At 49.0% G+C, this 25,014-nt stretch overlaps 4 protein-coding genes across 6 annotated transcripts; 2 read left to right on the top strand and 2 right to left on the bottom strand.

Annotated features, from left to right (window-relative positions):
- Positions 1–824: 824 nt before the first annotated feature.
- On the top strand, positions 825–13,297 carry LOC110285148 (uncharacterized). The gene is made up of 15 exons (XM_085833568.1): positions 825–981; positions 1,059–1,106; positions 1,244–1,363; positions 2,492–2,569; positions 4,125–4,207; positions 4,955–5,041; positions 5,120–5,218; positions 5,824–5,957; positions 8,434–8,642; positions 8,713–8,790; positions 9,468–9,525; positions 10,350–10,420; positions 10,805–10,966; positions 11,872–12,030; positions 12,109–13,297. The coding sequence occupies exons 3-15, from the start codon at positions 1,280–1,282 to the stop codon at positions 12,349–12,351; spliced, it is 1,545 nt and encodes a 514-aa protein (XP_085689694.1). The 5' UTR covers positions 825–981; positions 1,059–1,106; positions 1,244–1,279; the 3' UTR covers positions 12,352–13,297.
- A 524-nt stretch (positions 13,298–13,821) lies between these two features.
- Positions 13,822–15,547, bottom strand: Slc35a4 (solute carrier family 35 member A4). Its single transcript, XM_085833569.1, has one exon. It carries the CDS (start codon positions 15,545–15,547, stop codon positions 14,573–14,575), a length of 975 nt encoding a protein of 324 aa, XP_085689695.1. The 3' UTR covers positions 13,822–14,572.
- A 353-nt stretch (positions 15,548–15,900) lies between these two features.
- LOC110285147 (SLC35A4 upstream open reading frame protein) lies at positions 15,901–18,326 on the bottom strand. 2 transcript variants are annotated; one of them, XM_085833570.1, is made up of 3 exons: positions 18,249–18,326; positions 17,053–17,151; positions 15,901–16,138 (listed from the first exon to the last, which is right to left on the bottom strand). In XM_085833570.1, the coding sequence occupies exons 1-3, from the start codon at positions 18,300–18,302 to the stop codon at positions 15,941–15,943; spliced, it is 351 nt and encodes a 116-aa protein (XP_085689696.1). In that variant the 5' UTR covers positions 18,303–18,326; the 3' UTR covers positions 15,901–15,940. The 2 variants fall into 2 exon arrangements, with proteins under 2 accessions (XP_085689696.1, XP_021006796.1); XM_021151137.2 differs by lacking the exon at positions 18,249–18,326 and adding an exon at positions 18,051–18,152.
- An 81-nt stretch (positions 18,327–18,407) lies between these two features.
- Apbb3 (amyloid beta precursor protein binding family B member 3) lies at positions 18,408–24,924 on the top strand. Of its 2 annotated transcripts, none has more exons than XM_021150273.3 (12): positions 18,408–18,687; positions 18,971–19,134; positions 19,215–19,291; positions 20,174–20,234; positions 20,423–20,569; positions 20,687–20,814; positions 21,194–21,308; positions 21,420–21,504; positions 21,930–22,013; positions 22,277–22,392; positions 22,531–22,722; positions 24,404–24,924. In XM_021150273.3, the coding sequence occupies exons 1-12, from the start codon at positions 18,639–18,641 to the stop codon at positions 24,638–24,640; spliced, it is 1,455 nt and encodes a 484-aa protein (XP_021005932.1). In that variant the 5' UTR covers positions 18,408–18,638; the 3' UTR covers positions 24,641–24,924. The 2 variants fall into 2 exon arrangements, with proteins under 2 accessions (XP_021005932.1, XP_021005931.1); XM_021150272.3 differs by having other exon boundaries at positions 20,684–20,814.
- Positions 24,925–25,014: the final 90 nt, after the last annotated feature.

Here is a 25,014-nt window from a genome sequence, read left to right as displayed (position 1 = left end):
CTCAAAGCTGCACAGTGGCGGTTCATGCCTTTAACTCCAGCATTTGGGAAGCAGAAGCAGATGGATCTCTGAGTTTGAGGCCAAAGTGCGTTTTAGGACATCCAGGGCTACACCGAGAAACCCTGTCTCAAAACCAAAAAACAAAATCAAAAACCCCCCAAATAATAACAACAAAAGCCTGCTTAATGGCCAGAAATTGGTCATTGATGAAGGGCTCATTACATTGTTTTCTCCACCACTGCATTATGTCCCAACTTTTTCATAAAGGGCAAGGGATAACCACACCAAAGAGAAGGGACAGTCACTTCCTCGGAGAGGTAACCTGTCCACAGTCACTGACCACCCCACCCCTGGGCCCACGGGTGAGAGTCATGAATGATTAAAGGGAATTGGAGCAGCTCAGAAGCCATGGAGACTGGAAAGGTGGTGAGCACAGGGGCTGCTGTGGGCCAGGCAGCTCCGTACTCTCAAGGGGCCCACTTTGAATCTTCTATCCCACCTGGCAAACTGACTGTGGTGGTAGAAGTGGTGTCAAGTCAGGAGTCAGGTAAGAGTGTCGTGGGGGACGGGTGTTGCTTGCCTAGCATGCATGAAACCCTGGGTTTGATTCATAGCTCTGTATAAACCTGTCTAAAAAAAGGTAGATTTGGAAATGGAGTTGAGAGGTAGAATACTTGCCTAGTGAGTGAGGGGCCCCAAGTTTAATTCTCCAAATTACATTCAAAAGAAGAAAAAAAAAAGAAGAAGAAGAAGAAGGCCTAAGGAGGGCGCTGGAGAGCCTTCTGAAAGAAGCCGGGCTCAGCCGGCTCAGGGTGGAGGTTGAGAGCGAAGGCAAGGGCGGTGAGCCCGCGAGCTCATCTTCTGTTATGAACGCTGACATGGCAACCTCTCTCAGACCCCAAGGAGACCCATGGCCCCACATTTCTTTTGGAGAGACCCAAGAGCCTTCGCCTACTTCAGCCAGGCACTCTGGAGCCTCAGGTAGATGATGTGGGATGAGGGGAACAGGGGAAGATGAATATGCCACTACTGACCCATGCCCCATGCTGTGCCCACAGGAACAACGCTTCACCTTTGACAGAGTGCTGGGCCCCGGCGCTGCTCAGGTAGGGGTTCTAAGAAAGGGACGGGGGAGGGGAGGAGAATGGGAGCTCTCAGGCCTCTGCAACGTGGGATTCTGAGTGATCCAGTCTTGATTGCTCAGGGCAACACACAGAGGGATGTGCCTGTGTGTTCCTTACAGGAAGCAGAGCAGGAGCTATTGACACAAGTCCAACCCATGCTGGCCTCTGTGGGACAAGGGTATAATACAACCCTCCTGCTTCAGGGCCAGGAAACAGAGGCACCCAGGTTTGTGCCACAGGTAAGGACCCACCAGCACACGGGGATCCTGATGTTCAAGTATTATTTGGGAAATCTTTGCCTGCTCACTCCAGCCAGACTAGGGACAGCTTAGATGCCACTGTGGTCATTTTGAAGGACATTTTACCAAGGCTACTTCATGCAGTGGAGAAGACAAGATGGAAAGCCTGTCTCATGGATGAGTGAACCTGGGAGAAGCTGCACCACAGATCAGATCCCTAGGAGCTATAACATCTACACTTCTTGTAACACCACAGATACCACACTTGAAAGCTTTACTACCAAGGTTTCATTAAAAATATCCCCATGAAGCCGGGCGTGGTGGCGCACGCCTTTAATCCCAGCACTCGGGAGGCAGAGGCAGGCGGATTTCTGAGTTCGAGGCCAGCCTGGTCTACAAAGTGAGTTCCAGGACAGCCAGGGCTATACAGAAAAACCCTGTCTCGAAAAACCAAAAAAAAAAAAAAAAAAAAAAAATCCCCATGGGAGCTGGGCGTGGTGACCCACGCCTTTAATCCCAGCACTCGGGAGGCAGAGGCAGGTGGATTTCTGAGTTCGAGGCCAGCCTGGTCTACAAAGTGAGTTCCAGGACAGTCAGGGCTATACAGAGAAACCCTGTTTAGAAAAGCCAAAAAAAAAAAAAAAAAAAAAAAAAATATCCCCATGGGCTGGAGAGATGGCTCAGTGGTTAAGAGCACTGACTGCTCCTCCAGAGGTCCTGAGTTCAAATCCCAGCAACCATATGGGGGCTCACAACCGTCTGTAGTGAGATCTGACGCCCTCTTCTGGTGTGTCTGAAGACAGCTACAGTGTACTTAAATATAATAATAAAATAAAATCTTAGAAAAAATATAAAATAAAATAAAATAAAAATATCCCCAAATCAAATTGGCTACCTCAGAACCTTACCACATCCACTACTAGTAACAGAAAGGCCTGCTGAAGATGCCTGCTTGCTTGTCTGCCTTCAGGGCATGAGGTCTGGAGTTGGGGACTTGAACCCTATCTGTTCTGTCTACCATGGAACCAGCACCGGCACAGGGCATGTTATATAGACTTCATTCTCAGGAAGTGCCAGGGGGCAGAAGGATGTTTCTTCATCCCCACTGAGTGTCTCTCCCTACATCAGGTCCTGCAGATGCTGTTTGAAGAAGCTCTGCCTCTCTGCAGCTCTGTCCCTGTGCTTTGCACTCTCGGTCTGCTGCAGGTGAGGGGGGAGGGGAGGGGTGCAGGGCGGGGAGTGGGAGAAGGGCCAAAGGAAAAGTGGGAAGGCGGAGCTAAGTGACACCACAGGAACACACACACACACACACACACACACACACACACACACACACACACGCGCGCGCGCGCGCGCGCCCCAACTGAGATGCTTGGGGAGAGTGAGAAGAGGGATGGGTCCAGACTCACTCTGCTACTCCAGCTAGGGTACACTTTTTCTTTCTCCAATCCTTCCTTCCTTCCTTCCTTCCTTCCTTCCTTCCTTCCTTCCTTCCTTCCTTCCTTCCTTCCTCCCGTCCTCCCTCCCTCCCTCCCTCCCTCTCTCCCTCCCTCCCTCCCTCCCTTCCTTCCTTCGTTTTCTTTATTTTTATTCATTCACTTTACATCCCAATCACTGCCCCCCCTTCCTGGTTACCCCCTCCCACAATCCTTACTCCCATCCTCCCTCCCCTCCTCCTCTGAGAGGGTGGAGGCCCCCTGGGTATCTCCCTACCCTGGCACATCAAGTTTCTTCGTGGCTAGGTGTATTCTTTCCCACTGAGGCCAGACAAGGGAGCCCAGGGGTAGAAGAACATATTCCACAGACAGGCAACAGCTTTTGGGATAGGTCCCACTCCAGTTGTTCGGGACCCACATGAAGACCAAGCTGTACACCCTGCTACATCTGTGCGGGGGTGGGAGGGCTAGGTCCAGCCCCTGTGTGCTCTTTGGTTGCTGGTTCAGTCTCTGAGAGCCCCAAGGGTCCAGGTTAGTTGACTCTGTTGGTCTTCCTGTGGAGTTCCTATTCCCTTCAGGGTCCTCAGTCCCTTCCCACAACTCTTCCATAAGCTCCACCCCCAAGCTCCAAGCTCCACCCACTGTTTGGCTGTGGGTATCAGCATCCATCTGTGTCAGCTGCTGGGTGGGGCCTCTTAGAGGACAGCCATGCTAGATTCCTGTCTGCAAGGACAACAGAGCATCGTTAATAGTGTCAGGGATGGGGTCTCTAGTTGGGCTGGATATTGCTTGGCCATTCCCTGACACACTGCTCCGTCCCCCATTCCTGCATTTCTTGTAGACAAGATAAATTTCAGATCAAGGGTTTTGTGGGTAGGCTGGGGTCCCTATCGCTCCACTGGGATTCCTGCCTGGCTACAGTAGGTGGCATCTTCAGGTTCCATATTCCCGATGTTGAGATGCACAGCTAAAGTCACTCTCATTGCTTCTTGGGTGTCTCTCCTATCCCAGGTCTCCGGCACGTCCTTGAGATGCCCCCCTACTTCCCCACCCCTGCCAGTTGCAGATTTCCATTCATTCTAATGGCCAAAAATTCTTTTTTTTTTTTTTTCGAGACAGGGTTTCTCTGTGTAGTCCTGGCTGTCCTGGAGCTCACTTTGTAGACCAGGCTGGCCTCGAACTCAGAAATCCGCCTGCCTCTGCCTCCCGAGTGCTGGGATTAAAGACGTGCGCCACCACGCCCAGCTTGGCCAAAAATTCTTGATCGTGAGACCCACAGGAGGGAAAAGGCTTAGCTTGTGACAGTTGTTTTTGTGTAATCCTAGATTAGCCGTAGTGGACAGGCTCGGGACCTGCTTTCCCCATGTGTGGAGGACCTGCCAGTACTGGATGTTGTCCCTCTGGGCTTGTAAGTGTTGAGACTCAATGGGACAGGGTGCATGCCTTAAAGCCACAGTGACATCTTCAAGATAAGCTACTAGAGGTTTCTACTCTGCCATCCCAGGAAAAGGAAGCCCTGAGCTTGCAGGCACGTTTACTTGGGTCTAGATGGGCTCCCAGAATTCTCTTTCCACCCTCTTTCCTTTACCCCACACCTATATAACTTATTGCCCTCATATCAAATATATTTCAACTCTCATGCCCACCTTCATGGCTGGAGTTAGTCCAGTATCACACTGAGTGGTCCTGAATACCTCAGTGAACAGTTTTTCCCATCTTTGAAATGGTCCTGACTAATCTGTTCCCCTTCCTGGGAAGATCACAGGAGGTTAAAAAAAAAGATAAAAATAATAATAATAAAAAAAGTTAGGGGTGGCTGGTGAGATGGCTCAGTGGGTAAGAGCACCCGACTGCTCTTCCAAAGGTCCAGAGTTCAAATCCCAGCAACCACATGGTGGCTCACAACCGTCTGTAACGAGATCTGGCGCCCTCTTCTGGAGTGTCTGAAGACAGCTACAGTGTACTTACATATAATAATAAATACATCTTTAAAAAAAAAAAGTTAGGAAGATGAGAGACACTTAAGGAGGTATACTGAACTCTGAGTCTTTGGAGTGATCCTTGTGTGCCTCAGACACTGTCATGGGCTTCACACTCAGAGGTTGTTGCATAGCACAGACTATGAAAGGCTGTGTTCAGCTTCCCCTTACTTTAGGGTGGTGAAAGATGCCAGTGAAGTGGAAGTGTCTGATGCCCAAGCTGCCTCTGAGATGTACCTAAAGGCTGCTGGGGGTGAAGGCAGGTGAGGACCAGACATCTGTCACCCACTTACCCTCAGGTAATCTAGGATTCCTTCCTGAGCTGCTCCTGTCCTCAGCAGGGCCTGCTCTCTGCTCACTCTTACCATGTCCTGCCCTGGGCCGGAGACCCAGCAACTGTGGCGAGGTACCTTGAGGATCTTGCAGCTTCCAGGAGACCCGTAAGCCTCAGGGGGGTCTTGTGACGTTGGGAAGTGAGGTTGAGGCCAAAGTATGGATATGAATCTAAATGTCTGAAGCTGAAACTGGACCATCCCCAAGTAGCCAGCCCGTCTTTATGACCTGTTCCCTCAATGTTCAAAAATAATGAAGACTTGGAGTAGTCACAGCAAATAGTCATTTCAGGCCAATTTGCAAGGTGTGTAAGCATCATGGGAATATTGCCAAATTCAGAAGTGTCTAAAAACAAAGTCAAAACAAATAAAGGGGCAAAAGTAACCTGAATGCCAGGATATTCTGAGATATTCTTTCTTTTATTATGTAAGTCTTTTAAAAATTCATTTATTTTTATTCATATGTACATGACTGCTTATCTATATGTGCATCACATATGCCCAGTGCCTACGGAGGCCAGAAGAGGATGTTGAACCTCCTGACATGGATGCTGGGACTTGGACCCAGGTCCTCTGCAAGGGCAGCAATTCCCATTAACCGCTGGTGGTACAAAGAAAGTTTTAACAATCTATCTCGACGGGTACTTCTGGCCAGCATTACTCCTCCCATCTACCCTGGGGCATTCCTTGCCTTTCTTCCCTCCCCCTGGCAGAGACTGCCCCCTGCTGCAAGTACTGGCTGGTGCGGCTGCTGGTGAGGAGGTGGAGGGCTCTCTGCCTTGGATCATCTCCTGGCTCCTGGAAGCAAACAGCTACAGAGGTGTACTTCTTCGTCTGGACCCCCGAGGTAGCTGAGAGTGTGGGGTGGGGTCCTTCGGAAAGTTTCAGCATGCTTCAGACTATTAATCAGCCAGTCCCCGCCCACTTGTAGCCCAGTGAGATTGCCTGATTCTCTGGGTGGGCCAGCATTCAAGAAGGTCCATCATGGCCAGCATGCCACTGTCAGAAGCCGCAAGGGCAAAGCTAATAGGAAAACCAGCCTCGAACCCTTAACCTTGGAGAGTTTCAACAACTTACCAAACTTTTTTCCTCTCCTGCCCTTTGGAACAGTCTCCCTATGTGGCTCAGGTTGTTCTTGAAGTATATACGTAGTCCAGGTTAGGTGGAATTTACCATCTTTCTGTCAGCTTCTCGCGTATGAGGGTTATAGTTGTTTGCCACTACAGTCGGGATTTTTTTTATTAGATATTTTCTTCATTTACATTTCAAATGCTATCCCGAAAGTCCCCTACACCCTCCCCCTGCCCTGCTCCCCAACCCACCCTCTCCTGCTTCCTGGCCCTGGCATTCCCCTGTACTGGGGCATATGATCTTTGCAAGACCAAGGGCTTCTCCTCCCAATGATGGCCGACTAGGTCATCCTCTGCTACATATGCAGTTAGAGACACAAGCTCTGGGAGGTACTGGTTAGTTCATAGTGTTGTCCCACCTATAGGGTTGCAGATCCCTTTAGCTCCTTGGGTACTTTCTCTAGCTCCTTCATTAAGGGCCCTGTGTTCCATCTAATAGATGACTGTGAGCCTCCACTTCTGTATTTACCTGTATTATCTTGTGAGGCACTGGCATAGCCTCACAAGAGATAGCTATAACAGGGTCCTGTCAGCAAAATCTTTCTGGCATATGCAATAGTGTCTGGGTTTGGTGGTTGCACATTTGGGATTTTTATCAAGCATTTTGACACCCTGTTCTCTTCAACGGAGTCTCATTGTAGCCCATGCTGACCTTGAACTCCTGAAAATCTGCCTGCCTCAGCATCCTGAGTTCTGGGATTGCAGGAGTAGTCAGCCACATCCTGGAACATAGATCTGATTCACCCATGAGAGAGAAGCAGGCCTAATTTGTAGATGAAGAAAGGACCACGGAGGAGAAAACTCAGCTTTCACTCATCCATTGCAGACGAGGGCTTTGAAGCTGTAATGCCAGAGATTTGGGGGAGAGTACAGTGGGGGCTGTAGATTAGAAAGCCACGGCAATGAAGCTGAGCACAGTGACACACGCCTGTAATCCCATCACTCAGAAGACTGGGGTAGGAGGACTGCAAACTCAGGCCAGAATGAGTTACACAGCCAGATGGCCTCAGGTGCAAAAGGCTGGAAAACAACATCATCATCAAACGGTTGGAGGACAGCTTCCCGTTAAAGCACTTGCCCGGGTACTTTTTTTTTTTTTTTTTTGGTTTTTCGAGACAGGGTTTTTCTGTGTAGACCTGGCTGTCCTGGCACTCACTTTGTAGACCAGGCTGGCCTCGAACTCAGAGATCCGCCTGCCTCTGCCTCCCAAGTGCTGGGATTAAAGGCGTGCGCCACCACGCCCGGCTTTGCCCGGGTACTTAAGGCCTTAGAATCGATTCCCAACATCTGACGTGGGAGGGGGCAGCAGTTAAAGTTGGAGGTAGGTAGATGGATGTCTTATATTGGTCTGTTTCAAATTTTTCATTAAGTTTAAAAAAAAAAAAAACAGTCTGACCCTCTGTCTCCACAACCAACAAACATTCATTTGGCCGGCAGTTCCCAGACGTCCCCCTGTCCCTAGCTTGGTAGAAAAAGATAAGTCGGAGCATCTCATACCCTCAAGATATTAATCAGAATATAAAACGAACTTATGTTTGCAGGGAGGGCAGACGTGTTTATCTACAGGTTAGGTTTATGTTCTGATTGATGGCACAGGCTTCAAGAGGCAGATGGTTTAGAGTTGCTGTGGATAAAAAGATAAATCCAAAAGCAGTCAGAGCACAGGCCCATCAAACACAGTGAAAGTTAAATAGGAATTATTAGATGCTCAGAAGATGATGATGGTGGTGGTGGTGATGATGGTGATGATGACTATGAAGAAGATATGATAGTTTTAGAATGGGGATCGAACCTAGGAACCTAACACATACTAGGCAAGTAAGTCTACTACTGAGCTACATCCTAGCCACTTTGATTTTTTGTTTTCAGATGGGTTCACTAAGTTTCAAAACTAAGCCTTGAACTTGCCTCGGCCACCAGAGTAGCTAGGGTGACAGGGCTACCAGACCTGGAAAGGGTTAGGTTGATTTTGATAAACAGCCCATGATAGAGTATATAGTATATAGTATATAGTATATAGTATATAGTATATAGTATATAGTATATAGTGTATAGTGTATAGTGTATAGTGTATAGTGTATAGTGTATAGTGTATAGTGTACAGTGTATAGTGTACAGTGTATAGTGTATAGTATATAGTCAGTGTGCTTTGCGGTGCAGAAAAGAGTAGTCTAGTGTGTTGTCTCTTTCTAGGTAGCTCCCTGAGTTTGCTCCAGAATGCTTTGTTGGGGGCCTCAAGAAAGAGGATGCAGGTGAATGATGTGAAGCCCACCCTATGGAATGCAGTAGAGGAGATGAGGGCCCGCAGGGCCACCCTAAAGATGCTGCGCTTAGGCCTTCTTGGAGACGCCTTGACAGACAGTGGGTTGAACCAACTAGGAAGGGCACTCTGGGAACTACAGGTGAGCAAGGTGGGACATGGGGACACCTTCATCGGAGGGGCCAGTACCCACTCCAGTCCTTTCCTCCTAGGTTGTAAAAGCCTGGGGCCCAAGAAGCCACACCCACAAAGGGGCAAGGGATGAGACTGTGAGGCTCCTTGAACCCCAGGTACATCTTCTCATCCTAACTCCTGGGGGCTCCATACACGTCAGCCTTCCTCTTCTTTGTTTACGGAACATTCTATTGATTGATTGATTGATTTTTCAAAGATTTATTTATTTTTTATTTATATGAGTACACTGCAGCTGTCTTCAGACACACACTAGATCCTATTACAGATGGTTGTGAGCCACCCTGTGGTTGCTGGGAATTGAACTCAGGGCCTCTGGCAGAGTAGTCAGTGCTCTTAACTGCTGAGCCATCTCTCCAGCCCTCCACTTATTTATTGATTCCCAAATATTTATTGACCATGCATCACATGCTCGGTACACGTTAGCCCCAGGAGTTCCCTGCCCTGGTAGAATTTAGTCTGAGAAGAGACAATTACATTGCTGCGGTCAGTGCTCTGAAAAGCTTGGCAACTTGACTCTATGAGACATCAATACGCCTTGAAAACTGAGGAAAGCAAGATCTCCTAGGAAGTGAGTTCTGATGGAGTTTATAAAGACAGTGAAGGACATTCTAGGCAGAAACTGAAACCAGCAGACACTTGATATCTCTGGGGAACTGCAGGCAACGTAATTTGCTGGAGAACAGAGACAGAGTTAGGACTAGAATGGAGCTGGAGACAGCCAGGGCACACAGGCTTTGTAAATCTAAGGAGACATTCCGTCTGTCTCTTGAAGGTTAAAGGCGAGCCACTGAACTACTGTAAGCAGGGAAGACACTCTGCTCATTTGTCAGGTAAGCAAAAAGGAAATGTGAGCAGCCCAAAGGCATCTCTCTGCAGGCCCTGGGACGGGATGCTCTGATTCCTGAGGGTCCTGTGCTCCTCAATCGTTCCCATGCTGCGATCTTTAATACAATCCCTTGTGTGGTGATGTCCCCCCAACCATAAAATTATTTTCATTGCTATATCCCTAACTGTAACATTGTTGCTGTTATGACTCACAGTGGAAACATCTGTGTTTTCCCGATGGTAGTCAACCCTCTACAAGCAACTTTCCTTTGAGTCACTAGGGGTCGCGACCCACAGGTTGAGAATCAGTGCTTTAGACAAAGCCTTTCTTGTCCAAAACGGGGCACTGTCTTCCAGGACTTGCTTCACGGTGGTTGAACCCAGCCCCTTTCTTTCTTTTGTTTGTTTGTCTTTTCTTTCCCTTCCTTTCTCTTCTCTTTTGTTTTCTTTTTGAGACAGAGTCTCACTATGTATCCCTGGCTGGTCTTGAACTCCTTGAGATCCTACTATTTGTGGCTCCTGAGTTCTGGGGTTATGGACATATGCCACCATGCCTGTCCTCTTCTCCCTTTTTTGCAATTGCATATTCACAGCCTATTTTTACTGGCCTGGGATAGGGAATTGGGCTTATCGTAGTCTCCCTGCCCTGCTCCGCCTTGGCAAGTGTTTTACTGCCCTGGGCTTTATTTGCATTGCTATTCGTCCCCTCTGCAGTGTGTGTGTGTGTGTGAGTGTGTGTGTGTGTGTGTGTGTGTGTGTGTGTGTGTGTGTGTGTGAGTGTGTGTGTCTGTGTGTGTACTTTTAAGTGACTAATGACATTTTCCTCTAGAGGCAGGAAGAAGAGGATTTCTAGGGTCTGGGCTCCGCCTAAAGCATCCCCTTGGGCACTGTGAGGAACAGGTAGTAACACTTCACATACCCCCCAAAACAACAGAAAATCTGGGGGAATTAGAGGTCCTCAAGTCCTGTCAGGGAGGAATGGAGCTTCTTTGGACAATGACCTAAAGGTTTCCTGGATCTCATAGGCAGGATCATGGGGAGGAGCTGCTGACCTACTGGTATGGATCATAGTGGTGGGGTCTTACACTACTACAGGACCCATCAGCAGACGGGCTCTCCCCTCTCTCCACTGGCAGCCTCCCGAGTCTCATCTCAGTCTATGGATTCTCCCAGGCCAGTTAGATCCTGGGTTCAGCTGTAGCACTGAAGTTCTGTTGGAAAGGTTGGTGTTTGTTCCAGATGTATTCATGCCCTGCATTCTAAGCCTCAAATGATGCCATTTAGGCCCATCAGGTCCCAGATGTGGCCCTGCAGTTCTCTCTGGCCCAGGCCCGGAGGCAGAGACTTCGAGAGGAACACCAGATGAGGATCCAGGAAGAGCTGAAACATTTGGAACACCGGAAGGAAGTGGCCTGTGAACAGATCAAAGGCACCGTGGCAGAAGAGGTGAGGAAGGAGAAGTGTGGGACCTGAGGCTCCTTGTCCTAGGTCAGACACTGTAGCAAGGACTAGACGGGATCATAACCACTGGTCCATGTGCATGCCACACCCATCTCAGCCTTGTGGAACATAGAAGAGGCCATATTAGGTGCTGTTTGCTATGATGGACAGCTACAGGAAGGTGGGAACAATGAGGTCCACTTTACCCAGGCTGGACTGGGTAGTCAGAGGACACTGGGCCTAAGAAGAGACCCAGAGATAAACTAGAATCAGCCCAGGAGTTAGATCCTCGAGGGTGCTCAGTAAAACAATTGTTAAGAGGTAAAAGATGTGGCCACATACCACTACCATGGTATGGGCCTCTTAGCACCCAGGAGGTATAGGCAGGAGAGTTCAAGGTCAGTTTGGCATTTAAAGAAGACCTTGTCTCATTCCCATCCTCTCCCTACACACACACACACACACACACACACACACACAAATTTCAACAAACAAACAAACACACTTGTGTATGTGGTGGGTGGGGACGTGTTCTCAGGTGAGGCAAAATTGTAAGCAAAGCAGAGGGAAACAGCAGCAAAATTGAGACCAGGAATTGTTCTGTCTGGCTAGAGCCTAGCAAGTGTTGTCAGAAAGGTTACAGAGACAGTGTGTCACACCTCTGGGTCTGGATTTAACACTAGTGAGGACTGGGAACTCTTGAAAGCATGTGTCATTTCAGCTCTGTCCAGCGGTAACCATGGAAATTTGGTCAACTAGATTATGTCCTTGATGCACTGTTTGCAAATCTACAAAAGGGAAACTTTGTCCTAAGGCTGTTAAGGATTAAATGAGATCATATGCATGAAATATTTAGCACAAGGCCTTGCACAGAGGTGGTACCCACCGAAAAGCACAACTTATTTTTGCAGGCTTGCATGGGGAGAGAGAGTCAACGTAAGGAGCAGGCAGTGCTAAAACTTCAGGTGGAAGCCCTGCAGGCAGAACGGGATGTGGCAGAGCAAGATCTGGTGGTCCTATATGACTTGTATGTACAGGCCACCCGTGCTCGGACGTGCCACTTGCTGCAGGTTAGTGGAGACAAAGGGCAGGCCTTAAGTTGGTGCCAAGGCTCATGGCCCACGAAGCTCCTCTGAATCTGCATGCAGGTATTCCAAGCATGGCAGAGGATGTGGGAGGAGAAAGCCATGGTCACAGAGCATCACTACCGCAGTCTGCTGGCTGGCATCCTCCAAGGCTCCATTGATCTGGCCTTGAAGAATCAACAACTCCAGGCCCAGAACCAGCAGCTTGAGCAGAGTGCAGACAGGGCCAGCCGTGCTGGAGTCCTGCCTGGAGAGACATCTGATCCACAACACTCCAGGGCTACCTTCCTTTGTCCTCATTCATGAAGGCCCAGAAGCGAGAGGAAGGTGGGGCATACCAACCAAGATGGCTTTCATTACAGAAACCTACCAACACCACCACTAACCCTGTCTCCTTTTACCAATCTCTGCTAAGTGCCCAATACCTAGAAGGTTTTTTCAGCTCTCCTGTGTTTGTGCCATTTGACCCTCATTCAGAGAAAACCCGTCCTAGTAACTGCCCAAGGACAGTCAGCTAAGTAGCTGAGGGACCATTCTCTTCCTCCTGGGCTGGGGATAGAACCCAAGGCCTCTGCACACCAAGCGTCTTCTCTACCTTTGAACTACAGCTCAAACTCTGCCACCTTTTCTCTTTTGAGACCTGGTCTCATATAGCCCAGGCTGACCTGGAACTTGCTTTAAACTAACAATGAATGATCTTTACTTACTGGCTTTCCTGCCCCCAACTTCAGAGTACTGGGATTGTATGCTGGCATCAGGATACAATCCAGCTCTTGCTTTGAAAAGCCCACCCAGTGTTCTACCACAAGAGCAGGATCTGACCGTTTCCTGGCCAGGATTCCAAAGGACAGATGATTACAGGTATCAGAACCAGAGTACGAGTCAAAACAGTGGCTGGGTATGCCATCTCATGCCCATAAACTCTGCATTCCAGAGGCTGAGGCTGCTTCTAATTTGTGGATAGCCTGGGCTATAGACTTCATTCCAGGCTAGCCTGGACTATGATGCAAAATCCTGCCCCAAGACACATTTGTGGACTTAAGTGTTTTCTAGCCTAATTCGTCCTGCTGGGATGAGTATTTTCTAGACTCAAGAATCTCTTAAATTCCTCAGAGCTTAAGGTGATTAAAAGAAAAAAAAATTCTTCAGTACTGGGGCTCAAACACAGGGCCTTGCACATGTAAGCAAGTACTTGGCTCCTGAACACGAATCTCAGCCCTTCGTTTTCTTTTTCTTCGAGGATAATTAAAAACGTGGCCTAGGCTGGCCTTTCATTTTAAAAGAAACTATCTTTGTGTGTTGGTGGGTGGGTATGTGACTGCCGTGGAGGCCTGAGGTGCCAGACCCCCTGGAGGTGGAGTTACAGGTGCCTGGGAACTGAACTTGGGTTCTTTACAGAGAAACATACAATCGTAACCACTAGACCAGCTCCACTGTACTCGCAGTCCTGCCTCTATCTCCCAAGCAGAGTCACACGTTTGTGTCATCACACCCTCTCAATGGTTCTATTGAGACAGGGTCTCATCAAGCAGTTCAGCCTGACCTTAAGCCTGAGGTCATCCTGCTTTGCCTCACAGAGCTGGGATCATGGGCATGTCCCACCATAACTGGACAAAACCCTTCTCAGATCCACCGAGCTCCCAAAATGAACACTGACACTGGCAACAGCTGGGAGAATCCTTTCCTCCCACTCTAGACGTTCCTCCAAAACTACTTAGGAAACTCAGTAAAATCATGACTGAGGGGAGGAAACACAGAAAACAGAACAACTGTAAATGGTTGTAGGAAGCACCCCACACCCTAGAACGCTTTATTAAGACCTTATTGCTGAAGTAGTTAGACACTGATTGGCTATAAACATTTTCTGGACCTGGTCCCTGGTTACTCTGCAGAGCCCTCCCAAGCTGTTGAAGCGAGGACACCATGGAGAGTGGAAAGAACAGAACCTCCTAAGTGCTTCAGAGGTAAAGGCTTCAACAGGGCTCTCGAGTTGGCACAGGGGTCAGGAGTGTAGGCTTAAGCCAGGGCCCAGGGGCAATGTTCCCTGAGATGAGTCAAGCCCCAGCCTCCTCTGACCCCTCCAGAATAACAGGTGGGTGAGGGGAACAGCTCTGTGCAGGGGGCAAACTACGCATCTTTATGTGGAAATCATGCTGGGCTGGAGCATTCGGGACAGAGTCTTCAGGAGTGACCACAGCAGGTAAGAGGACTGAAGCTTCATTTGAAGCAGCCATGTCCATGCAGGACAAGGCAGGGATCGTCAAGGACAGGCCTGGGTTTGGGGATCCCACCTCTTGAGTACGAAGGAATACCGGAGTGCAGTTAGGCATTTCCTTAACCGAGTCCACTCTTTATGCCTCCTGGGGGTAACTCTCCCACCTGAACATGCAAAGGCTAACCTGGACACCTTAGCTTCTCCTACAAGGCACTTGTTATGGGGCTGCTGGGGATTGCAGGGGGATGGGAGGTGACTCTGGTGGTTGCATTTAATCTACACAGTCACAAGTGAGTGGAGGTGGTCAAAGACTTAGGGGCTACCATAGTACAAGCACACAGCCAGACCGATGAGCAGTGCGGCCAGGAAGAAGATGGCTGTGAGCTGCAGCTGGAGTAGTACCGCTGACAGCACAGCGTTGACCACGAGCGAGCAGGACACGATGAAGAGGCGTGTGATGCTGCTGCCATGCTTCATGACAGCCGACATGAGCAGCCCATTGACTGCCTGGTTCAGCACCACAAGCACTGCCCATCCAGAGAAGCCCTCCAGGAAGCCCGGGCCTGGGCCACTGCCAGCATACAGTCCAAAGTTCAGGATCACCCCAAAAGTGTAGAGGAAGAGGTTCTGAAGAGCCAAGGGCAACCGCTGTCGCTTCATGATCAGCTCCGTGTACACGGAGGACAAGCCGGAGATGAGGCAGTATAGGATGAGGAGCAGAAGTCCCAGTGGAGTGATATGCAAGGGCATGGGATGGGCTCCGGCTGCTGACGCGGGCCCAGGAAGGGTGTTCACAGGTTCCTGAAAGCCACCTGATGCATAGCAGGCTCCTGCAGCCATCAGCAGCAGCAGCGCCAAGCCCTGACGCGCAGAGAGGCGATGCCCAAGGCAGAGGCAGTACAATAGAGCTGTGCTTCCAATCTTGAGATTGCTCAGCACCTGATAGGTGCTGGGGTCCATGTAGCGCTGCAGATAAATCACCAGGTTGTTGTTGGCGCCATAGAGCAGGGCTGACAGTGCAAAAGGCACAGCCTGGCGCCAGGGTGGCATGCCCTGGGGCCATGTTTGCCAGCCTACCAGGAGGGAGAAGGCGCACAACAGGAGCTTGGTCAGCTCAGTGAGTAACACAGCTGAGGAGGGCCGGAAGGGCACGCGGCCATCCACATGGCACAGTGCTAAGAATGGTGCATGGGCACCATACATGGCAGTGGACAGGAAGAGCAACAGGGTCCAGCGAGCCTGTCTTGGGCGGGCTAGGCCTGGCACACCCCCATCTTCTACACTCATGGCCTACACCAGACCCTAGGTGGCCTGGGTAGCTAGCAAGGGACAGAGGGGCTGGGACACATTTGTAGGAAATTGAGTATAGAACTGTGGTACATCACCAGAGAGAATACTGAGGATCAGAGACAGCCGCACATTCCAGTTAGGTCTTCAAGAGGGTATTCATGACCCATAGTTTTGGGGTCAGTCCCATGGAACTAGGGAGGGAAGGAGTCTAGGGTGCAGGCTGATAAAGCACTGTCCACTCTCTGCAGGAAGAAAGGCAGGGATGAAAGAGGCAGAATAGACGGAGTTAGCACATGAACAATAATAGCAGGGGAAGCCAGATAGAGTGTCTGTGATAGAAAGGGCTCTACCTGCAGGCCCAACATGCTCGTCCTGTTTTCCCCAAAGGGTCTAGTCAGGCCCCTTCCGTAGCGACCTAAAGTAGTTCTTCAGTGTCTTCTCCACGTTGGGTACGGCATATGCCTGAGCTGCATAGATGCCAGTGCAAGTGCCCACTGCAAAGCCCAATACTGCTGATGCCCTCAGTTTGGCCACCACGTATCCTGCCAGGAAGCCCTTGAAGAATGGGGAGGACAAGAGGGAGCCATCCTGCGGGGGAGGAAAAACACAGAAGGAAATCAGGTGTGCTCTCCTTTTCTCTGCCTAGGAGCTAAGCTGGGCTTAGGGCATTCGGCCACCTGCTCCTCACTACTGATAGCTGTGTTCTCTTTTCTAAAGATTATCTCAAAATTCTGGAGCTTGAAAAAGAACATAGTCCCGATCACATAATAGCTTCAGAGGCCTCCTACCAGAACCCCATTCAGCCAGAATGCCAAAGAGGCTTCCAAGAAACCTGAGCCCCTCAGTTTCCCCAGCTTCTTTTCCTAGTATGGTCTCTGATGACTACAAACTAACCGCCTTACTCCTTGCTTCATGTTTGCAATGCTGCTTATCACCAAGGTTCTATCTATGTAGTACCTGGGATGTTTGCACACACACCCCTTCATCTATTTACAACCCTCATAAGAGCTCAGCTCAAGTAGTATTCCCCTCCCCCTCTTTCTGGTTTGTCGACGAGGTCTCTTGTGTGTAGCATTGGCCTCATGTATAGGCTGGCCTACAGCTTTCTAGGTAGACCAGGCTAGCCTTCAAGTTCCTGGGACAGAGTGGCTGTCCCATGCCCCGTTCAATTTTATCAGTGGCTAGGAACTAGGTGAGCTGTGGGAGGGATGATGGGGAGAACCAAATAAATCTCTTCCTATAAAACCTTCCCGAGACAGCAGTGATAAAGGAAGACAGACACTGAAAAGCATGCACACGGGGAACAGGCAGGTGACAGGTGCATGTGCACCAGGAACTTGTGCACATTCAACCTGTGTGCACCACAATAACCAGTTCAAAGTGCTATTTTCTCAGGGAGACTTGTCTTGGGCCCTCAATATCCACTGCAAAAAGAAAAGAAAAGAAAAAAAAAGGAAAAAACATTTCCCTTTCAACATTTCTAATAGCAACTGGACCCTTACCTGGCCTACGCCACTGTTGACTTCACCTTCCACACGCTGCTGTAGGCGCTCCAGCTGGTTCTTGAGAAATGTCAGGTCCTTAAGCTTGGGCAGAGAATCCTAGGACAAGGGAGAGGCTGGCTCCAGCAGACTTGACCCAGTCCCATGCCCTGTTCAATTTTTATCAGTGGCTAGGAACTAGGTGAGCTGTGGGAGGGATGACGGGAAGAACCAAATAAATCTCTTCCTACAAACCCTTCCCGAGACGGCAGTGATAAAGGAAGACAGACACTGAAAAGCATGCGCACGGGGAACAGGCAGGTGACTGGTGGAATGTGCACCAGGAACTTGTAAGGCCTGTTATAGACTCATATAGCCAGCAGAGGAACTTCCATTTTAGCTTTATGTAGGAAGTACTATGGCTCAAACACAAGCTAGCTGAAAACAGTCATTTAGCTTCTACACTTGCTGTGTTCCAATACCTGAGAAACTGGCAGGCTAATAGGAAATTTGTGGGCAACACCGGGCTTCCAGACCAACTATGGATAACGGGTTGGAGCAGTTCCATGTACAACTCAAGGCTAACCTGATATATGCTTAGGCCATTCAAAACTGAATATGATACGTGGATATGCGAGAGAATAACTGTCAGCAAGAGTATAACTAAAAAAGACTCAACTCTGGTAGCATGTTGAGTATGAAATTCAACGAGCGAGCAAGGCGTGTTTGAATGAGGGTGGTGGTAAGGGTGGATTGGAAACGCTGTGTCTGGAAGGCAGACTTCAGGGGCTAGAGAGCAGACCCAAGTGAGGACTGTTACAGAGTGACTATATTTGAATGTGTGCTCATAGAAAGGTACTCTGTCCGTCCCCAGAAGGGTAACCCTTCGCCTAATGCCCCTAATAACAGGAACTTAGGAAAAAAAGACAAGAGTTATCCCTGACGTCTCTGTTCAAAACTAAAATGGTTAAGGAACGGGAATGCCACGCCGACTGAAGCAACCCTCGCTTTCAACTCACCTTGTCATCCGCCATCTTTCCCTGACGAACCTGTTACGCACGCGCAGCCCCGCCTCCTCAGGGCAAAGGCTACTTCCAATTTTAGAGGCACTTCCGGGGCATTTCGAGGAGGGTGAGGGGGGTGAGAGGGGGTGGGGAGGAAGGCGGGGCGTTTTTGGTGACGGCTGCGGCATTTAAAGCCGCTGCCCTGCTCCCCACCTGGTCTTTTGCCGTGTGCGCGCCCGGGTAAAGGTCGGAGCGTGATGATCTCATGCTCCACGCGATGATCTCATTCGCCCCCTGGTGCACCCTGTGCGGGATCTCCTCGCCCGGCTTCCGCCGTCCGAGGAACTCATAGTTACTGACCTGTGCGGAGTTCGTAGTGTCAGTACGCTTCGTAGGACAGCACGTACCGAAACACGCGAGGACTCGGGAAAGCAGACGCGCAAGCAGCTCTGCCCTCCCCCAAGGCCGTCCCTATCCCGCCCAGTGTTTGTTTGCGCGGTGCCAGTTGGCCCGGCCGGCGGTCTCCGGCGCAGAGAGGCTGGGCTTGTGGCCCCTGCAGCTCCGGAGGTCGCGTTGGGCTGAGAGCACAGGCCAGCAGAGGCTATGCTGGGCAAGGATTATATGCTGGCCATCATTCTGGTCAACTGCGATGGTGTGCACCGAGGGTCCGGTTGGGAGGACCAAAAGCCGAGGGGAGATGAGGGATGAAGGAAGGCTACCCGAGGTTCAAACACCGTGTGGTGGTGGTGGTTGGCGTCTCGGGGATGAGAACCAGGGGATAATTGAAGCTTGATCTTTGCATGTGCTATATTTAAGATGAGAGTTGATACCTAGGTTTAGGGCGGCCTCCTATGGGATGTAGCAAGGGTTATAACGGTAGTGTTGGGAGCTCACGAAATAACATGTGCCCTTGCTTTAATCCCTTGTTCCTGTAGATGACCTGTGGGGGGACCAAAATCTGGAGGGGGAAACAGGCCTACCCCCTGGCTGGAGAAAGATCCGTGATGCTGCAGGAACTTATTATTGGCATGTACCCAGCGGTAGCACTCAGTGGCAGCGCCCAACCTGGGAACTACCAGGTGCAGAGGACCCAGGAAGGGTAGGTAGGACAAGAGGAGGGAGCCTGAACTTATGAGTAGTAGCCTGCTACTACACTGACTAGTCTTCTGCTCCATTTAGGGAACAGAGGGGATTTGGGAACTGCGACCCCCCAAGGGAAGATCTTTCTCCAGCCTGGACAGTTCATTGAACCGGAGGTAACGGGTAGCTCTGGCCAAATGAAAACCTTGAGGTTATTGTAGTAGCACTCAAAGGAATGCAGCTAGATTGCTTTTTTTTTTTTTCTTTTTTCTTTTCTTTTGAGGCAGGGTCTCAGGTCTCACTGAGTATGAATGCCCTGTCTGGCCTGGAACTTGCTATGTATACTGGGCTGCCCTGGAACTCATAGAGATGATACCATGCCTACCTTCACAATTTACTTTTAGACTGTGCTTCTGGGGACTCTTGTCTGTTTGGGGCTCTGTTTGTACTTGGTTTCGACTCATGATTTTGACTTTGAGCATTTTGAGTTTTGTCTGTTGCAAACTCTTATCATTAGATCTGTGTTCTATAATCTCTGTCCTAATAGATCCCATTCATTGGCTTCATTTCTTTTGGGGTTCCTATTGTATGTTCCAGACTGTCTCCCTCTGGTTTGAAGCTTTTGTTCACTTTTTTTTTTTTTTTTTTTTGATTTTGGAGACAGGGTTTCTCTGTATAGCCGTGGCTGTCCTGGAACTCACTCTGTAGACCAGGCTAGCCTCGAAATCAGAAATCCGCCTGCCTCTGCCTCCCAGGTGCTGGGATTAAAGACATGCACTACCACTACCCGGCTTGTCCACATTATTAATTCATATCTATATGTATGTCTTTTAGTTTATGTCTGTCTTGTGTCCTGAATTTCTTCAAATTTTAAGCTACTCTGTTGATTTACTGTATTCTGAGTCCTATTTTTTTTTTCTGGGTTTGCATTTGTGGGGCAAACTTTGGGTCTTGTCCCAAATATATTTTGGTCTGTGCTTGGTCAGGTAGGTTCGGTTTTACCATTGCCTCTAATGTAGGGATCTTAATCCTTTTACTGTCTCTACTCTCTGTTCCAGTAACTCTCTAACATGGTATAGTGAAGATTCCTATGTCCGGAGCCTGGAGCCAGGAGCTAAGGTAGTGATTGGACATGGTGGCCAGTTTAAGACATTGGGAGCTCTCAAGAGAAAGATTAGGGGTAGAATAGTAAAGAGAGGGGTTCGTTAAGTGTAAAGAGTAGGAGTGCCCGAGTTTATATGTGTGGATCCTGTGTCATCCACCACTGCACTCGCCATCTTGTCAATTCTTTTTCCCTATCTTGTCAGTGCTTTGCAGTCCGCTCTCTGGGCTGGGTAGAGGTCCCCGAGGAGGACCTGGCGCCAGGGAAGAGCAGTATTGCTGTCAATAACTGTATCCAGCAGCTGGCCCAGACCCGAAACCGGAGCCAGCCTCATGATGGTACCTGGGGTGAGGTGAGCTGTCTGATTTCCCCAGGGGGTCAGTCTATCCCTCAGCAGAGGTAGGTTTTTCCTGAATTGCTTGTTTGCCATGTTAGCCACCTTTATCTGTCAACTCTCCGTCCTTAGCAGGGCCAGAACATGCTGATGATCCTGAAAAAAGATGCCATGAGCCTGCTGAATCCCCTGGACCACAGTCTGATCCATTGTCAGCCTCTGGTTCACATCCGTGTGTGGGGTGTGGGCAGCTCCAAGGGCCGGTGAGGACTTCTGCATTTCCCCAAGCGAGAGTTGCCTCCCCCTTCCCCCCCTTGCAGGCTGTGATCCCCACTGATGCTGAACCCTTGGACACAGATCCTCTGATGTGGACCCAGCACGACCTTCCCTGCCTGGTTCATCCCTGGTTGGGGTGGGTGGGCCCAGCTCAGCAGGGACAGATAGGGGAGAGTCTGAAAGACTGGGCTGATTTTCTCCTGTGCTCCCACATGCTTCTGGAACAGTGACAGGTATGTGATAACCAGGTACTCTAAGCCCTATCTATCCCTGACTTCCCATTCTAAAGGTGCCATATCTTAATCCTACCTTTAGAAGCATGTGGAAGCCCCTGCCCCTAACTAGCTTTATCTCTGCTCCTGCCAGGGACTTTGCTTTTGTTGCGGGTGACAAAGACAGCTGTATGCTCAAATGTCATGTGTTTCACTGTGATGTTCCCGCAAAAGCCATAGCAAGTGCTCTACAGGGGCTCTGTGCACAGGTGAAGGCCAGTGGTGGACAGGGAATATGGGGTTGGGAAAGGGTAAGCTTGGCCCCTTACCCTGATGTCTCTTCTGTCTGTGTACCTCATGCTGCCTGCTTTGTATTTTAGATCTTGTCAGAGAGGGTGGGAGTCAGTGGAGAAGCTGCTTGCTGTTCCCCAGATCCTATTTCCCCTGAAGACTTACCTAGACAAGGTATGGGGAAGGGCTTGCTGCATTGCAATAACAGGATGCTTTTGTGAAAGATGAAGGTGGTAAGGGTGTTGGGGTTCGTGGTTATTTAGCTTCTCCCAGGAGAGTCCAGATCCAAGGACCCAAAGAAGTGAATTGAAGGTGCATCTGTAAGTTTTCCTTTACTAGCAGCAGTTCTCACTTGAGTCCTAGCATAGTCATTAGTGTGGGGAAGCTGGAAATGGTAAGGCATACCTGTAATCCCAGCACTTAGAAGGCAGGGATATAAAGACTGTCACATATTTAAGGTGAGTCTGTTTTTCATAGAAAGTTCCAGGCCAGTTCCAGGTTACATAGTGAAACTCTGTCTTCAGACTATACACAGGAAAGGTTGGGAAAGGGGTAATTGAGTTTCTATGCTAGCTTAGTGTGTAATGTGTATATTTCAGTGGAGTTGCTGGATGCAGTGAGCCAGGCTGCTCAGAAGTATGAAGCACTGTACATGGGGATCCTACCAGTCACTAAAGCCATGGGTGAGGACTGAGGGGGCCGGAGGGGGGTGGGTGTGTTAGGAAAGGGGAAATGGGTGAAGTAAGGTCTATGTTGTAGCTAGTCTTAAGAGTCCTTGCATGGCCTTATATAGCCATATATCCCTTCTTCCAACTTAGAATTCCAAGTGCAGCTCCATCTATTCTCTTCCCATCTCTTTGAATCCTAAGTTAATGAAAGAGTCCTAGAAACTCCCAGGAGACCCTTTCTATCCAAGCCAGACAACACAGTGGGCATGTCTCCTCAGGTATGGATGTGCTGAATGAGGCCATTGGTACCCTCACTGCCCGGGGGGACCGGAAAACCTGGGTCCCTGCTATGCTCAGTGTGTCTGACTCTCTGATGACTGCACATGCTATCCAGGTATCACTGAAGGGGGACATTCAGGGCCTTGGAGGGTGAACAGGCATGTTGAGGTGGGGGTGTGTGTCTTTACTTGGTCCTGGAAGTTTTGGGTCTGGCCATTGCTTAATTTATAGTGATTCGGCTTTATGTGGGCAGGCAGAGGCTGGTGCAGAGGAAGAGCCACTGTGGCAGTGCCCTGTTCGCCTTGTAACCTTTATTGGTGTTGGCCGTGATCCGCATACCTTTGGCCTCATCGCTGATCTTGGTTGTCAGAGCTTCCAGTGTGCAGCTTTTTGGTGCCAGCCTCATGCTGGGGGACTCTCTGAAGCTGTGCAAGCCGCCTGCATGGTGAGTTAGGGATGGGATGGGAATAGAAGACGGGTTTCCCTGTGGCCACTCTGTACTGTGGAGTGGGCTCAAGACAGCTCTCATTAAATCATAACCCAAGTAATCCCAGGTCCAAATCTGGTTCATAAACATATCTGATTTTTTAAACACTGTATTTGCTAAGTTTTGTGTTAGTTACTAACATTTGAAGTTTAGGGCATTCTACATAATAATTGCTATTTCTGCTTATCTTAAAATATGGGGAATGCTAATACAAGATACACACACACACACACACACACACACACACACAAAACCCTGTATACACTCATGGACACACATAACACATTTCAGCATTTGGATGAATCTGTGCTATATAAAGTGGGCCCCATTTTACTGATTCAACATACTTCTTGATGTATGTGGCTGTTAAAATGTAGGATGCAGGCTGGAGAGATGGCTCAAAGGTTAAGAGCACTGTCTGCTCTTCCAGAGATCCTGAGTTCAATTCCGAGCAACAACATGGTGGCTCACAACCATATATAATGGGATCTGATGCCTTCTTCTGGCATACAGATGTGCATGCACATAAAGCACTCATACGTTAAATAAATCTTTTTTAAAAAATGTAGGATGCTTAAACTATACTATTCAGTTCACTTAATTCAATTTACTTATTAGTTCAACAAATGAGTGTCTGCAGGATCCAACTACTATAATTAATCCTGAGAATTCATCTGTATAGAAGGCCCACACAGCCTTTGCCATTACAGAATACTCTACTAGAACATAAACACATCAGAAATAAGATACATACCACAAGATGATGGAGATGGTTTCTCAAGAGGCAGAAAGGCTACCAGTAGGGGAGAAAAGGGCATCCAAAGAAATATGCCAGGGGGAGACATAAGGCAGTTATATCAGAGAACCCCAGGAGTGTCCGTGAAAGAGGTGTTAGGGAATTAGAGTGCATGTTTTTTCCAGGTAGTGGTGGTGAATGAATTTCAGCATTCACGAGGCGGGTGGCTCTCTGTAATTTTGAGGCTAGCTTTGTCTGTAGATCAAGTTCTAGGACGGCCAGGCTACACAGAGAAACCCTGTCTCAAAAAAAGCAAACAACAATAAAAAGAATGCAAGTTTTGCAGCTGGACAGACTTCCATGTCAATGTCAGTTCTAACATTTCCTATTTGTGAGAACTTAGACCAGTGTTTCTCAACCTAATGCTGTGAACCTTTAATAAACTTCCTCATGTTGTGGTGACCCGCAGACAAAATTATCTCGTTCCTACTTTATAACTTTGATTTTGCTGCTGTTATGAATTGTAAATATCTGATATGTGACCCCTGTGGGGGGTTGTGAGCCACAGGTTGAGAACTACTGCCTTAAACAAATCATTTATTATCTGGGGACCGTGGTTATCTTCATTTGCGCAAAACGAGTTTAGCAACACTTCATAAATGACTAGATTAAATTAAATTATCATACAGTGGACTTAACACGGTATCTAGCTCTCCTTAAGCACTCACGAAATGTCAAGCTTTATGTTTTTGTTGCTGAGAGGTACCTGGGAATGCTATAGGTACTTGAGACATGACTATGGGCATTGTATCAAAAAGAATTCTTGGCCAGTTACCTGCCCAGTGGAAGGTTTTAGGTGTATAGGGGCAGAAAGCTGGATGTTCATATTCCCGTTCTTCCTAGGTTCAGTACCAGAAGTGTCTAGTGGCCTCAGCAGCTCGGGGTAAGGCCTGGGGTGCTCAGGCCCGTGCTCGCCTGCGGCTCAAGCGGACCAGCTCCATGGACTCCCCAGGCGGCCCCCTTCCTCCCCCTCTACTCAAAGGAGGGGTTGGGGGTGCTGGAGCAGCTCCTCGAAAGCGGGGTGTCTTCTCATTTCTTGATGCCTTCAGGCTAAAACCTTCTCTTCTCCATATGTCCTAAAATTGATCAGACTGCTGGGTAAAGAGGCTCTCTACTCTTCTGGTCCCTAGGGTTCTGTAGCCTCTTACCTTCTTGCCCATCCCTGATCCTTGCCAACTCTGTATTTATTACCAAGTTTGTTGTTTATATGGAAGACTGAGAGGCCCTGCACTGTAACTTAGGCCTGTGGCACCCCTTTCCTTGGGTCCTCTTGTCCCTTGCCCCTGTCCAGCCCTGGACAATTGGCTCTACCTCAGCAACTTTATAGCAGAATCAGTGCAAATAAAAATCCCTCAGTGACCTCACTAGTGATGAGTATATTGACCTGGGCTAAGATTGGGGGCCATTAGCCTGTGTGAAGTGGGTATGTATGCTTGGTGTTGGTGACTGCCTAT

This window comes from Mus caroli, unplaced genomic scaffold, assembly GCF_978045245.1.
Source record: "Mus caroli unplaced genomic scaffold, Mus_caroli_1 scaffold_19, whole genome shotgun sequence".
NCBI lineage: Eukaryota > Metazoa > Chordata > Mammalia > Rodentia > Muridae > Mus > Mus caroli.
The sequence above is the reverse complement of the archived record's forward strand: the minus strand, read 5'-3'. Positions and strand labels throughout refer to the sequence as shown.

Bases quoted from the DNA above. Each gene is read 5' to 3' on its own strand.
- LOC110285148 (XM_085833568.1), top strand. From the start codon at position 1,280: ATGCTGGCCTCTGTGGGACAAGGGTATAATACAACCCTCCTGCTTCAG. The intron at 5,042-5,119 runs GTGAGGACCAGA...TGTCCTCAGCAG, and splicing joins GCTGCTGGGGGTGAAGGCAG to GGCCTGCTCTCTGCTCACTC. The intron at 12,031-12,108 runs GTTAGTGGAGAC...ATCTGCATGCAG, and splicing joins GGACGTGCCACTTGCTGCAG to GTATTCCAAGCATGGCAGAG.
- Apbb3 (XM_021150272.3), top strand. From the start codon at position 18,639: ATGCTGGGCAAGGATTATATGCTGGCCATCATTCTGGTCAACTGCGAT. The intron at 18,688-18,970 runs GTGTGCACCGAG...TTGTTCCTGTAG, and splicing joins CATTCTGGTCAACTGCGATG to ATGACCTGTGGGGGGACCAA. The intron at 19,292-20,173 runs GTAACGGGTAGC...TCTCTGTTCCAG, and splicing joins GACAGTTCATTGAACCGGAG to TAACTCTCTAACATGGTATA.
- LOC110285147 (XM_085833570.1), bottom strand. From the start codon at position 18,302: ATGAGATCATCACGCTCCGACCTTTACCCGGGCGCGCACACGGCAAAA. The intron at 17,152-18,248 runs GTGGGGAGCAGG...CCCTTGTCCTAG, and splicing joins CGCACACGGCAAAAGACCAG to GATTCTCTGCCCAAGCTTAA. The intron at 16,139-17,052 runs GTAAGGGTCCAG...CCTCCCCCGCAG, and splicing joins TCAACAGTGGCGTAGGCCAG to GATGGCTCCCTCTTGTCCTC.
- Slc35a4 (XM_085833569.1), bottom strand. From the start codon at position 15,547: ATGAGTGTAGAAGATGGGGGTGTGCCAGGCCTAGCCCGCCCAAGACAG.